The sequence below is a fragment of the Anser brachyrhynchus genome, assembly GCF_964034855.1.
Source record: "Anser brachyrhynchus genome assembly, chromosome: 2".
NCBI classification, from domain to species: Eukaryota; Metazoa; Chordata; class Aves; order Anseriformes; family Anatidae; genus Anser; species Anser brachyrhynchus.
This window is the reverse complement of record NC_137695.1, coordinates 43720807-43734557: the sequence shown is the minus strand read 5'-3', so window position 1 is coordinate 43734557 and position 13751 is coordinate 43720807. Positions and strand designations below refer to the sequence as shown.

The window sequence follows — 13751 nt, the reverse complement described above, 5'->3', positions numbered from 1 at the left end:
GTATTTATTGAATTCTGTGGAAACTTTTCAGTTAAGGAGGTGAAATCTGGCAGACTTTAATGGATGAGTTTTATACAGTACATCATAACTGCTTTCAAAGATCAAAAGGTTTTTCTTACGCATGCTCTCTCTCTCTTGTAAAAATATGTGTGCTGTGCAGAAACCTAGCAAAAATGTTTCAGTTTTTCACCTTTTTTCACCCTTCTATTATTTTATTTCTAATTGTATGACTGACCTTTACCTTTTTGGTGTGATTTAGAGGTTGCTGTGGCACTAAGGGAAATTGTGGAATTTACCATGATCCATAGTGAATACCGTAGGCCAGGCTGGAGAAAGAAAAAGGTTCTTGGATCAGTTTGGTGTACAGGATTAGAGGATTTGATCTGTGCTTCTGAATGTTGAGCCATAGCTATAGGGATGTAGAGTAGGCCCAATATTAGCGATTTTTTTTATTCCATATGTTCCTTTTGAGATAAGTATATTGTTACAAGTCTCTGCAGGACAGATGCTAAATTTTGAGCCTTTCCCCCTCCAACTGCTTTCAAATTTTCTAAGGATCAACTGCAATCTAGCTCCTTTTAATCATAATCATATATAATTTAGTTCTTTAACTGCAAGCAATTGTGGGTGCAACCATTATTTTCCCCTCACTTTGCACCCTTTCATACTGCAAGAAACTTTGCAAATTCTAAAACCCTAAGGATCCTACTTTGCTCTTTCAGTTCAATGTCTGTATGTGGGTTTAAGGACAGAGATTTGTAACATATGTTGCTTTTCACTTGTGGAGAAAAAGGAAAAAAATATGCTCACTGGGGATGAATTGATGAGGAAGGCTGAGCTGGAATGAGCATTGTCCTGGGACAAGATCTATATGGATGAAGTGTTGTTGATTTTGGTAGGACTCCATGTGGAAGGGTTTGATAGCTTTTATTTCATGTCCAGATTAGGCTTTAAGTAAATCATTCTTGGACAAGCAAAACAGTTATAATAAATGACAGTTATTGGTCCTATATTTCACTGGATGGAGGGGAGAAGAGGTCCTTTTCTTTGTTAAATTGGGTGATCCGATCAGACAGCAGCCCTGCTTCTGTGGTAGCAGTGTGGGTCATGGTAGAACAGCCCCACCTCTCCCAAACAGATTAGAAGCAGCCTCTGTGAAGGCCATTATGCTGGTTTTAAGGAGGGGAAAATCTAGTTTTGTTGTAATACTCGTTTTTCTTTAGAACTGTATAAAGAATATGAAAAAAGACTCCTTCCTGTTCTTTAATCCTTACTCTAATGCAAATACATAAGGTGCTACTTTATGCCAGCAGCTGACTTGTGCAAGTAGAAAATAAGGTGTTACCAGCTGGGAATCATTCCAACTTTCTGAAGCAACGTTCGTTCTTCTACTCAAGAAGTGTATTGAGTTTTTGAACTTGTGTCATCAAATAATGTAATCTTCCTATTGTAAAGTGCTCCTCCCAGCCCCAGACATTCATGTTGCACTGTTATTTTTTTTCCCCAGCGGAGAAGGAGAACAGAAGCTCATCCCTATGCATACACACTAAAAAGGTTATTTTTTCCTGTTAGTTACTCTTGCTTTCAAGATGACAAGCTGCCCTTTCATCCTGCATGGAGAAGAGAGAGCTTGTCTTTGGCAGTGTTGAAAAGACTGGAAAACCTAGTCACTAAAATGGAAACTTAGCAAAGTGTTCTGCAGAAGAACCTTGTGTACACTATGAAAGATTTTAAAACAATTGTTTTTATAAAAAACTGTAGCACTTGACTCTCTTGCTACTGTTTAAGCAGTTCCAAGTACTCTTGCCTTTGGAGGTTTCTCAATGCCTAGACTTTGCACATGACTTGTCAATAAAACCTTGGTAAAGCAGCACAGAAATGTGAGAAATAACAAGGAACATTATTCATAATAATAAGGAATCCATGTGAATTGTCTTGAAAAGATAGGTGTACTCAGAGAGAAGACAGCATGGGACTGCGTACCTGGAAAACAGTGGTGTTCAACAAAAGTTTTATCTGTAAGTGAAAACATACCCAAACATCTTCAAATGCTGACTCGTGGCTGCTGTCTGTTCTGCCTCCTTCTCAGAGGCAAATACTGTTAATGTAAAAGCCTTGATCTGAACACTTTTTTGTTGCATAAATGACCAGCTAAAGAAGTCATTCAAGGCAATGAAAATCTGAAGCCAACCTGTCATCTCCTATTAGTCAGGTTGTTTGCAATGATTTGTGGGGTTCATTAGTGGGTCTTCTGGCAAAAAGTAACTGGTGAGAAGATGATGTGCAAAATATATATATGATAGCGTAGACATGCTGCTCAGCCCTGCGTTGAAGGTGCATGAAGAATGTCTGTATCAAGACAAAAATACAGCTGCATCTGGTCTCCTTTGATATGCTAGTTGTTCCAAAGAATGTGGAAGTGGTTACTGCTATTTTGACAAATGCACTTATTTCTCCTTTTGTTGCCTGGTGTGGCACAAGGGGAACACTGGCGCAATAGTGTACAGCAATAATTTATTAGTGGTTTAGGGATGTGGGCCCAGAACAAATTCTAGACAAAAGAAAAACATGTTTGGGTTTTACAGAGCGCCTTGGCTACAGGAACAAAGCCATGATTGGGTGTGCAAATATTTGGTATTTCGATTGTCCCAGTTGGGGTGACAGCTGACAAATGGTCTGAGTTTGTTTTTAATTATCACCAAAAGAAAAAAACAAAAAAAACAAAAAAAAAAAAACAAAAAAAAAAACCTGCCTGTTGTTTTAAAGCCAGCAACTGATTTTGCAGCACAAGGCAACAAAAGATATTTAACAGTGGAGGATATACTTTCTCAATGTTACAATATGCTGAAAGCACTATTACTTCCAAATATTTGTAGTATTTAGCTAGTTTTGTGATTATAACCAACCAAGAAAATTGTTTTCTTCACTTGTATTGCATCCAATGATCAATACTAAAATGCCAGCTACCATTCTCACTTAATGCTAACTGGTATCATTGGTATCAATGTTATCTTCTGCACACACTGGAAAGGGCAGCAGATATGCGGTGACAGATGCTTGTGAGACCTATTTGGCACAAAAATTACTTAATATATATCATACTAGTGTACAGAGCACCCGTGAGGTATCAGGGCCAATTACAATAGATATATGAACACACAGAGACTTCACTGCCCGGAAGGGTTATAGGCCCCCTGTGAAGGGAAGAAGAAGCATGTTACCCAAAAGAGATTGAGTCATTTGTCCAAGACAACCCAAACAGTCTCTGGTAGGGGAAGGGACCAATCCTATTTGTTGAGTCTGTATCCATTATTTCAACCACTTCATTATCGTTTAAGTGAGATAAGAACAATGTTGAGAAAATCCACTGAAATTAGAAGGCCATATATAAAAGTTTAAAGTTGTGCACAAATGCTTAATTGAATTGGGGTTTTGTTTACTTTTTGGTTGCAATTACTGTACAACAGTTGTTCTCTTGTGAATATACATGAATCTGAATCATTTCTTGCAGGAAGTATAACTTATCAGAATTTGAATAGCCAATAATTCACCTTTTAAGTAAAAATCATAAACCTCCAAATGCAAATTTGCCCCTTCTAGGGAGGCCAAAATGGACTTTTGTGGTTGGATGAGAGAGACTGTTCTGCATAAACTTGTCTTCCATTGCAAGAAAGAATTGAGGCGAGAACACAAAATGTGTTTTCCATTTTTGTGAAATCATGAGAATGTGATCTTTCCATTTTGTCAAAAGGGTGACTTTTTTTTTGTCTTCTAGCTACAGCCCTCTGCCAATTTCTAGCACAGCATTCAGTACCTCGGAAAGTTTCTTAAAGGCTGTGTTTGAGGAAGAAAAATAGTTTGATCTGCGAATATGCTGCTGTCCTTCCAACAGTGTCTAGCCTGCTTTTGTGGATCCCTAGAAAGGTTATTGATTTACTGCAAGTGTGGTTTTCTCTAGTAAAGGCCAAAGGCTGTTTGCAAACTGCCACCTGAAGCGGATGCATAAGGAGGAAATTTAGATAATTGCATTCTGCTTCCATTGGAGTCTGCGGCAATTTTGAAATGATTTTCAGGAGGAGCAGAATGGGTCTGGTGACTGAGTCCCCGCTGCCAGGAGCTGGAAGAGCTCATCAGCTTTACTTTGCATAGGTGCTTGGGGAACTGGGAGCTGTCGGAAAAATGTTGCTGATAGAAGTCGCCAGTACTAACACTAGTTTTTATAGACACTTTCTGACTTTGTAGTACTTGCTGGGCTAGCAAGATTAGAGTCAGCTATACTACTAAAAGCTGTTCACATGAGATTCCCAGCCAATTTTTGCCGACAGAACAGGCAGTCCCACAGATTTTCTCATACTTTCTGTCTTTTCTGGGGGGCAGAAATTCTACAGACGTTTCAGTTAAGTGTTGTCAGCACTTTTCATCCCAAGTATTTATGGCTGTACAAATAATGGATTTTATTTTTTATTTTTTGGTTTGGCCACTGAATTAAGAAACTTAATAGAATTCTTGGTTTTAGTTGACCAGAAATAATTTTTGTTTTCAGATGAACTAAGATGAATCAGTTTGCTTGGTTTCAGTTTCCTTAGTCCTTTTCTACTTCCTGCAATAAAAAATGGGTCAATTTCCAATTTAATTTAAGTTTTAATTGAAAACATTGTTTTGAAACAACTATTCAAAATAATTTGGTTTTACTTTAGACTTCTCTGGTTTCTGTATTCTTCTGACTAATGCTATTTTTTCATTTGTGCTAGTTGTCAAATTGACAATCTTTCTTCCTTCAAGCAATGTATTTTTGCAAATTCATTGCTTAGTGGATTTGCTTTTAGCTAGCACTGTTATCAATTTGTAACTCATTCCTGTTGGCTTAGTATGTAAATAAGGAAAATACAAAATTTACAAAATGTTACCCACACTTTAGAAAGCTGTTGTGGTACGTTATCATCTGATATGACTAGACTAACACAGCCAGAGTCCTTGAGAATTACAGCAGTGCTGGTAGCGTTCAGGTAATGGAGGTACAGTTAGAGGCATAGAAAATCATTTGTGGTGGGGCAGTTTGAAAATACTGGATTAGGTCTAAAAAGAGATTCATTGCAGATTAACGCAAGGCTTTGAGAAAGAAATTCATACTCAAGGTAGGACAATCTTCCATTATCAGCAAGCTGTTCTGTAGAGGTCGAACCCGAGCTTCCTTGCCGTGTCAGGGTATCTGTTAATTGCAATTGTCAGAGACAACACTAGAGCAGAAGAATAAGAAGCTAATTAAAACCAGTATGTGCGTATTACTTTATTTAAGCAAGATGAATGAGCTAGCCTATCTGTTGGGAAATTCTTGTTCTCCTTAGGACATCTTATCTGGCTATCCACTCCCAGTAGCATTAGTGCGGGTGGGGTTGAGGGCCCAGTGGATTTAATTCATGAACAAAAGAGATGCATTACTCCTTTCTGTCCCCAGAAACCATAAGCTGGTTTTGACTAAATATAGGAATTAAACCATATGCTGGTAATAGTGGCTATGTATTTTAGAAGTTAATGGGATTGTGTGATTTTAAAAGTTTTTTTTTTTTTTTAAGTTAGAATAAACTTTTACAAATCAATTTTAAATACAAACATTCACACGGGAGGCACCTTACAGTGGGTAAAATCAAAAGCATTATACTGTGACATGAGTAGTGGGGCAGGAGTATCACCTATACAACAGAGCTGCTCTGGAGATTTCACTTGATGCAATAAATCCATGTGCTAGGAAATTATCATATCTTAAGAGCCATGTTTACATAGCATGGCCACTTTGAGAATGGTTTTGGAGGTCTTTCTATCTGGTAGGAGAATAAATGATCTCAAATAGGTGTTCCATCAAGTCCTCTAAAAGGATTTTAAGAATTCAGACTTGGGAACTAGCTCTTGGAGACACTAGGCGTATGCTTTTCCTGCTGAGAAAGTGCTCGACTCTGTTGATGAATCAGTCCTTGATAGCTGCTGAAGCATGTTATGCGGTCACGGCCTGAGCTTGGTGGAAATTCCTCAAGTGTTAGAGAAACCTCCATTAATTACCACTGAGGAGTCAATCGTGGGAAACACAGTGGTTTTTAAGGTATTGGCCTGTAGCAGGATTGTGCAGAACCCCTCTTCTCAGGGATACTTGAGATATGGAGAGGGAAACGTGATACTTTCCTGGTCCTCCTGGTGCATGTCGATACTCCAGCTGCAGTGTCCATGTTGGCCCTTTCTACTTACCACATAGCTCTGTGTCTGTGTATGCGCTGGGAAGGAACATTGTCATCTTCCACATGAATGTATATAATGGTCAGCTGCAGTCTGGGCTCTTGACAGAAACAGCTTAAATTTTAGGCTAAAATTTTCTGTTGTTTATAGTGTGGCTGAGTGCTGGCAGGGAGTAGGAGAAGAGATTATCCCATTGACCAGGTAAATGGAGAAGGATTTAAACTCCTATGTCATTGCTGCTCTAATTTTAAAAACCTCTGCTATTAAAAGTAAGGGAAGAATCCAGGTGGCATGAGATGTTACAGCCCCTCTGTTACAGCATGGGGAGACCGTGATGTGCAGATCAATCCCCAGGCAAAGCCATTCCCTGGGCCTCCAGTTGTGTGCCATGTGTGCAGCTCTGCTGGAGGAGGGCCTTACACTCACTGCACTCCCTCCCTGCCTTCCTAGTGAGTCTGATACCTAATACATGCTGAATTGAGCATTTTAAATAATAATCTCCAGGGTGGGCTGGCAGGGGAGGGCAGTGGTGGAAAGGCAGTGGTGAGGAGAGGGAAGGAGAGAAGAGAACTTAGGTTTCAGGATACATTTCACTTAAAATTCTGAGACTGTTCCACTGACGGGCAACATAAAGAATTAGGTTTACAATATGAAGTAAGTTCCATAGTAAAATAATTGGACTGTTGAAGCAATCTTGCTTTCACTAAATTGCTTTCCTATGAACTTATCCTGAATGGGGCTATGCAGCTCTTTCTGATATTTGAACATCCTCAGTTCTCATTGACTTCAGTGGGAATTGAACTCATTGAACTCCTCACTAGGTAATTAGTTCCTTATAGGGCTGATTTTTCTGCTGCCAATCGGCAGTTGCCTTAACTTTCAGTTAGCAGTCATACCCAGTGCTCCTCAAGTCCATGCCTTAGCATCCCATGCATCATTTAATGGCTTTTCTGTGAGACATGTACTCAAGCATTTGCGCAAATGTTCTGTTCCTTACTGTTTGCCGTGGATAGGATCCATAATAGTTTTGATACACTGACTGCATCACATTAGCAAATAGAACATGCAAAATACATGATGGAAAACCTTTCCAAAAATAATCTTGTCAAAAGCCTGCAAGACAGTTTTTAGTTTAGCTTAGGTTTGTTTTCTTTATAAGTAGGAAGTGTTTGTTTTGTCTTCAAAAAAGGAAGGATGCACTTCAAACATATTAAGAGCACAACTTCATTAGCATGGAGGATGAATGAGATAATGACTGAGATAATGAAAGAGATTTCCTACTTTTCCTTTCTGTGAGAAGACCTACTGAAATGCAGTATATTTACAGACCTTCTATTGCTAAAGTTCTAAATCCGTTTGCTTTCATGGTCCCCATTTCTGCTGCTGCACATTTTGGAATGATGGATTGTGGAGCACGGGGTGTTGAGATGAAGAGAATCAATAATATGATACAAAAAAAAAAAACGAAATAATTCTTGATAGAACATCAATAAAGGCTAAAAGTTGCCATAGGGATTTGAATCTTAAAGAAGAGCTTAAGAAAGTATATTAAAAAGCATTCACTTCTCCCCTTGCACTTGTACTGCTTTTGTTCCCTGAGTAGAGGCCGCATGGGGGTTCTTGTCAAGGACAGGGATGGAGGTGTTTGTTTTTTTCTGTATCGGTAGGTGCTCAGTACGGTATCTGCTGGTGTGATGTCTTCTGAGCACTGTCACAGCATCGTTGCAATCTCAGCCCACAGCTGGCATGAATAAAAATGGAAGAGTAGAGCTCTTAGTAGCCTTATACACTGTTAAAGGGTTTAACGCAGCAAACCACAGGAGACGTAGGAGAATATGTATCATGCCAAACTTACTTGGTGTTTAAGAGAATGTGTGTTGCAGGTCCATACACTGGCGTGAATAACCAAGAGTGATCCCAACCAAGAGTCTTTCCATTTGACTCCACTGCTGGCAACTTGTGCAAGAACAATTGGAGTCCAGATTTTGCCCTCGTGCTAGCACTGTACTGTACGGCATTCAGTGATTTGTTGGGACACAGTTTGGAATATTTGATCTGAAATAGAGAGGACCGTTTGCCAAGAAACATACTTTTCAGGACAAAGGAGGCTGTCTCATGCAAAATAGCTGCCATCTCCATCCAAGCAGAACTCCAGTGCATTTTTCTTTTTGCTTGAGTATGGACTAAATGAGGTTAGTCTGATGTGATTCTGAGCCATAGAACAACAAAACTGAGGAAATCTTGAATCATTTGCCAAGCAGACAGAAACCCAGGTGGGAGATGTTTTTCTTTCCATGGTATAGGGATAGATTTGATGAATTCTATTTCTAAATGATGCACGTGTTGCACATATACAGTAGAACTGTGATTTTGTTGCTAGCTTTCATTAGGATCTTTTTGCAGGAGGCACACCCGGAGCTCTACATTAGATTTTATGGTAATAGGTGCTGTTGAACGTGAGTGAAGGTATCACGGTATGCCTCCAACATTTCTGCTATAATTCTTAGTCTTCCTGTCCTTGTTATCTTCTTGTTTCTCAAATGTTTATCAGAGCTACTTTCATAATTTTTTGCTCAATTTTTACTTGCAGCATTATGCAAAAAACAAACTTCTGTTTACAGATTGCATTCTGAAAGGATATTCATTGCTCTCAGGTGTATAATTCATACCGATGTCACACTCTGGACTTTAATTAGAATGCTTACTCCATCACTCTCATAGTTTAAAAAACAAACACTAAATAAAACACGTAGCTTTGTCACAAAGATAAACCAAATTCAGAGAGGCAAATTAAGTTAGAACCATACACATTCCTCCTCTGAATTCAATATACATTTTGAAACAATGGTAATTTCAACATCTACCACTGAGCAAATATGGAAAAGCTAGGCTGTTAGTGTTGAAAACTGTAGGTGTTTCTATCTAAGCAAACTGTATGGGAGTTGCCTACTAAAATGTGCCATGTGAAAATAAAGCTATTAAGGCAAGGCTGGCATCATCATTTTTCTTTTGCAGATCAGGTGGTAGTTTCCAGCGCTAACTTTTAGAGCTGAAATAAATTAATGCAGAAACCAAGGTTAGGTCATACACGTATTTGCTTTGTTCCAAGTCAAACCATCACAAAAGGCTGCAAAGGAGTGCACGGTTCTGAAATACATTAGTGTTATTAGTAATATATTAAAATGCAACATGTCTTTAAAATATTACTTCTGTCAAAATACTTATGTGTGTTGAATTCTGTCTTCCAAGGAACAGAGTACTTAATCCAGCAATGCATTTAAGCTTATGACTTATTTCAAGCATGAGGACACAGAAGAACTGCTCGCATGCTTAAAGTTAAGCACAAGATTAATTGGACAAGGTTAATAGCCCTGCTGGGATGAGATCAAGTGTTCAGCTATAAGGACCTGACTCTGCCAATCTTACTTATGGTTTGTCCTGCACTGAGACACCTATGAGATTTCATCCTGTTCAATACAAGAGTGGAGTAGCCAAATGCTACTTGCATCATAAATCTAAGAGACGAAATCTTAACCTCCAGGATCAGGACTTCTCCCTTAATATTGCATCACCCTGACTTCTCTGGCAGCTCAAGGTTCGCAGGGTTTTAACAGAGAGTGTCCTCTAGGGAGAGCTGCTTTGCAGATGTGGCGGGACAAGGGCCATGAAGTACAAGTAATCACGCTTAGCCCAGTTAGCACAAGGAGATAAACCGTACCCTTAACTGGCTGCAGCTGATGTTCTGCCTGAGTTCAAACCTTTCTAAATCTAGGGCTTAGGAACCTTAACCCAAGCTTTCCCATGTGGCAGATGAATGCCGCAAGCAGTAGGCTTTTGAGTGATTTAGATATTGCTCTGATTCCCTCGGGAGTCCCAGAACCTGAGGGTCTCAGTGCACAGTCTGCCTCAGGTTTGAGACTTAATGTTTCTTGGGGCAGGCAACTGGAAGGCAGGCAAGGGGTGCAAAACTCAGACACTTCAAAAAAGCTTCATAAAGCACAAAACAGTTTCTGTCCAAATCTGTGTTTCTGAGGGTGACAATAAGCCTTTTCTGTCTCTGCTTTCAGGTTGCTCCTATAATTAAAGAAAGAATGATGAAGAAAGGCAGCATGATGCTTGGGTACCAGCCTCACCGGGGCAAAGTCAACTTCTTCCGCCAGGTGGTGATCAGCCCACAAGTGAGTCGAGAGGACATGGACTTCTTGCTGGATGAAATTGAACTGCTTGCTAAGGACTTGTAGCTGTAGCTCTTCAGCACCAGGCACTGCTCATGTGTGATATTTATGGACAGAGAATGGCAGCAGCATTCTGGTGCTATTTTGTGAAAGGTAGTAAAAAGCTTGACATATAGGTTGGAAACTGTTGTTTAACATAGTGATGTTCAGAGCTTTGCAGGTAGAATACCTCTTCACACAAAAGTATTTGCTGATGGGGGCTGAGACAGGCCAGTGCTTGCAGCACCACCGCCGTTCTGGGAAGTGTTTCCTTGAGGGGGAGCACTTCTGAAAATGGTGTCTGTGTCCCAAGGAGGGCAGCTGTTTATGGGGTGCCTGTGCACAGTTTAGCTCAAAGTGATCGCTGATATATACAGGCAATACTCCTCTTGAGTTGCTGGTAGTAGTGAATTTAGCTCACTGAGCTTTAAAATGCTAGTTAGTACTCTGTCTACTCTGTCAATATTGTATTTTGGTATGTGTTTAGGGGTAGAGGCCTACTTGGTATTTACAGTAAGACTGGAAATCATGAACTTAAGGAGTTCCTCAAGGCCCCTAATTAGGTGAGTTGCCCGGATTTTCCACTGTGAGCACCATCAGACAATAGAACAAGGGCCTAACAGGGTTGTGCAGTCACCATCCTTGGAGGTTTGCAGGGCCTGGCTGGACAAAGCCCCAAGTAGTCAATATTGACCCTGCTTTTAGCAGGTAGAACTAGATGACCTTCTAAGGTCCCTTCCAACCTAAATGATTTTGTGATTCTGTGAAGTCAAATGATTAGGCCTGGTCAGTGTTTGCCAACATTGCCCACACAAAACATCAGTGGTACAGCAGTGCTGAGAATATTGGAAAAGTGTCTTAGAAATACTTAACTCTTTGGTAACAGGAGTTACCTGCAATCTTGGAACTGTTGTTCATCTTCCTCTATTTTTAAAGCATAAATATTTATTTAACAGATTTAGATGCACTTTAAAATTATAGCAGAGGAAAAAAAAGCGTATTTACCTGAAAGATGTGTATTTTTAAGCATGGTGACTATATGTTAAGAATGTAGGAAAAATACGTATTTGTCATTGTCTGTCTATACTTGCCTACAGATTTTAGATGACTTGGTTTTATGTTATGAGTGTATAATTTATATTTTGGCACTGAAATTAAGGTGGCAGTGATCAGTGAAAGCCTGATTGTTTTTAGGATGGGAACTATCAAAGTATTTCTGGTCAACCTTAAGATGCAAAATGATGTTCTAAACTTTGTCTTCATGTTAAGAATTATAGTATACGTTTGATTTGTTTTCGTTCTAGCTATAAAATGATGAATTTTGTGAAGACAGAAATGTATTTCTTGGGGTGAAGTTCTTGCAGCAGATTAATGGAAATAACACTGTCTTTCACACTGTAATCAACACCTACTTACCTTAGTGTTTTAATGTTTGTTCCCTATCCTGTATTCGAGGTAACACCGACCAATACGAACCTTTCTGCTATAGCATTTTCTGTATTGCTGAAAAGTGTCTTTAAACACAATGCTTTTATGTTTTCAGTTCCTACATTGTACTAGGATCCAAAATTGCGTGACATTCCTACTTCCAGTCTCCAGGATGATGGTATAGAAAGTTTAACAAGGTCATGATAACCAAGGAGGTCACACTATCAAAGCAGTAGATAGGAGGAAGAATCAAATCTGCAGAACTTGACAGATGTCTTTAACAGTGTCCTGGAAGTGAATTTTCTTGTGCTACTATAGGGAGTCATTGCATTTCAAGCCAAACCCTGTGTTGATATTAACATGAAAATAAATGGCAGAATGTGGCCCCTGGATTCTGCACTGTAAGATGTGCAGAATGCTTTTTTATTACCTTGTGCTTCTGGGTTTATCAGTTATCATGATTTCGGAAAGCATTTAACTAAATTCAGGGCCCATAAAGCTTATTTAGCCTCCCAGCCAGTTGCAGAGTGTGGCAAGGGGTGCTGAATGGATGCAATGACTTGGCTTTTACTTCTTGAGGTGGATAGGACTGCTAACCCTCCTCCTTTTCTTTTTCGTCCTTGAAGTGAAAGACATGATAGTGTCAGGATTTTTTGATTATGATCCAGATTCTTGGTGAATACTTGATTTTTGATTCAGGGGAAGCTGTCACCTTCCATCAGCTAAGAATTTGACCTGTGGTGTTTTTTTGATGGCACTACTGTCAAAAAAGTGTTGTTTCTCTTCATGTTGTTAGTGCATTTCTCTGTGCAGATACTGTAGTGGCTGAAGTTCTTTTTTTAAATGAGAGAAAAGGAACTTTTTCAATGTTTGCAGAAAGTGTGTCTCAGGCCAACATGTGGACTGGTGTCTTCAAAGGTGTAGTTTAGCCTTCCAGTGTGATGTGAGTACCTTATCTGATCTCTATATATTTTCTATTGTTTCTGACCCTTTATCACATCCAACATGCACGATATGGTGGTCTCATTTCAGGACTACTGTAATTTTTTCATAGTTGCTTATTTAGAACTGGTATGTACAAAACGTGTATTTTGTAGTTAATGATTTTAATAAAAAGTGAAGTAAATGATACCCATATAAATAGAGGCTGTGTTTGTCATTTGTCGATTTAAAACTGCAGGGATATGTATAAAAAAGGTACCGATGAGCTCTCCAGATGGAGAAACAGCAAGCTGCATGCATAGCTTTAAAATGTGAAATCGAGTTTAACTCTGCTTCAGGATGTGGTTTATCTGTGTGTTGTGCCCATATCATCTTTAATAAACATCTTGGATGAAAATGTGTCACAATTTATCTTGCTCTTGCTTTCAAATGCAGAACTTAAATTATTTTTGCAGAAATAGCTGCCTTTTTTTCTTTTTTTTTCTTTTCTATTTAAGTATATGGGATTGGCTAATGAGTTCCCAACTCTTAGTTACAAGAAGTGCCATTTCTCAGCATGCTAAGCCAAGTTCTGAAAGTGGTGAAGTGCAGCTATAAATCAGCGTAGAAACCGATCCACTGGCAGATTCACTGTTTGTAATTTCTTGCGTCTACTTTTAATAATCTTTTTTCAATATGGAGCTTTAGGAAGAGAGGAAATATTTAGACAGAAGGGATGCTGAGGTAGTTTTTGCTGTCAGTTATGTGGATGCATCTCATGAGAACTTTGGGCATTTTGTGCTGGATCCAGTGTGCAACATCACATACACAAATCATCATGCCTAAAGCAAGCTGTCCCGGTCTCGGGGCTTCTAATACGATTTTCTGTGATAGATTAATACTAATCAATAGAGTCTGGTTATGTACGATTTTAGTTCCTCTGTCTCTGACTGATTTAAAGGG

At 39.2% G+C, this 13751-nt stretch overlaps 1 protein-coding gene across 2 annotated transcripts in view; it reads left to right on the top strand.

Annotated features, from left to right (window-relative positions):
• GADL1 (glutamate decarboxylase like 1) overlaps positions 1 to 13007 on the top strand; it is an 84708-nt gene extending 71701 nt beyond the window's left edge. The window contains exons 15-16 of one of the 2 annotated variants that reach the window (XM_080581003.1): positions 1948 to 2018; positions 10293 to 10449. In XM_080581003.1, coding sequence (XP_080437129.1) covers positions 1948 to 2018; positions 10293 to 10305 — 84 coding nt within the window. In that variant the 3' untranslated portion in view covers positions 10306 to 10449. Of the gene's footprint in view, positions 1 to 1947; positions 2019 to 10292 lie in introns of both variants that reach the window. The other variant, XM_080581001.1, reaches the window with a different exon arrangement.
• Positions 13008 to 13751: the final 744 nt, after the last annotated feature.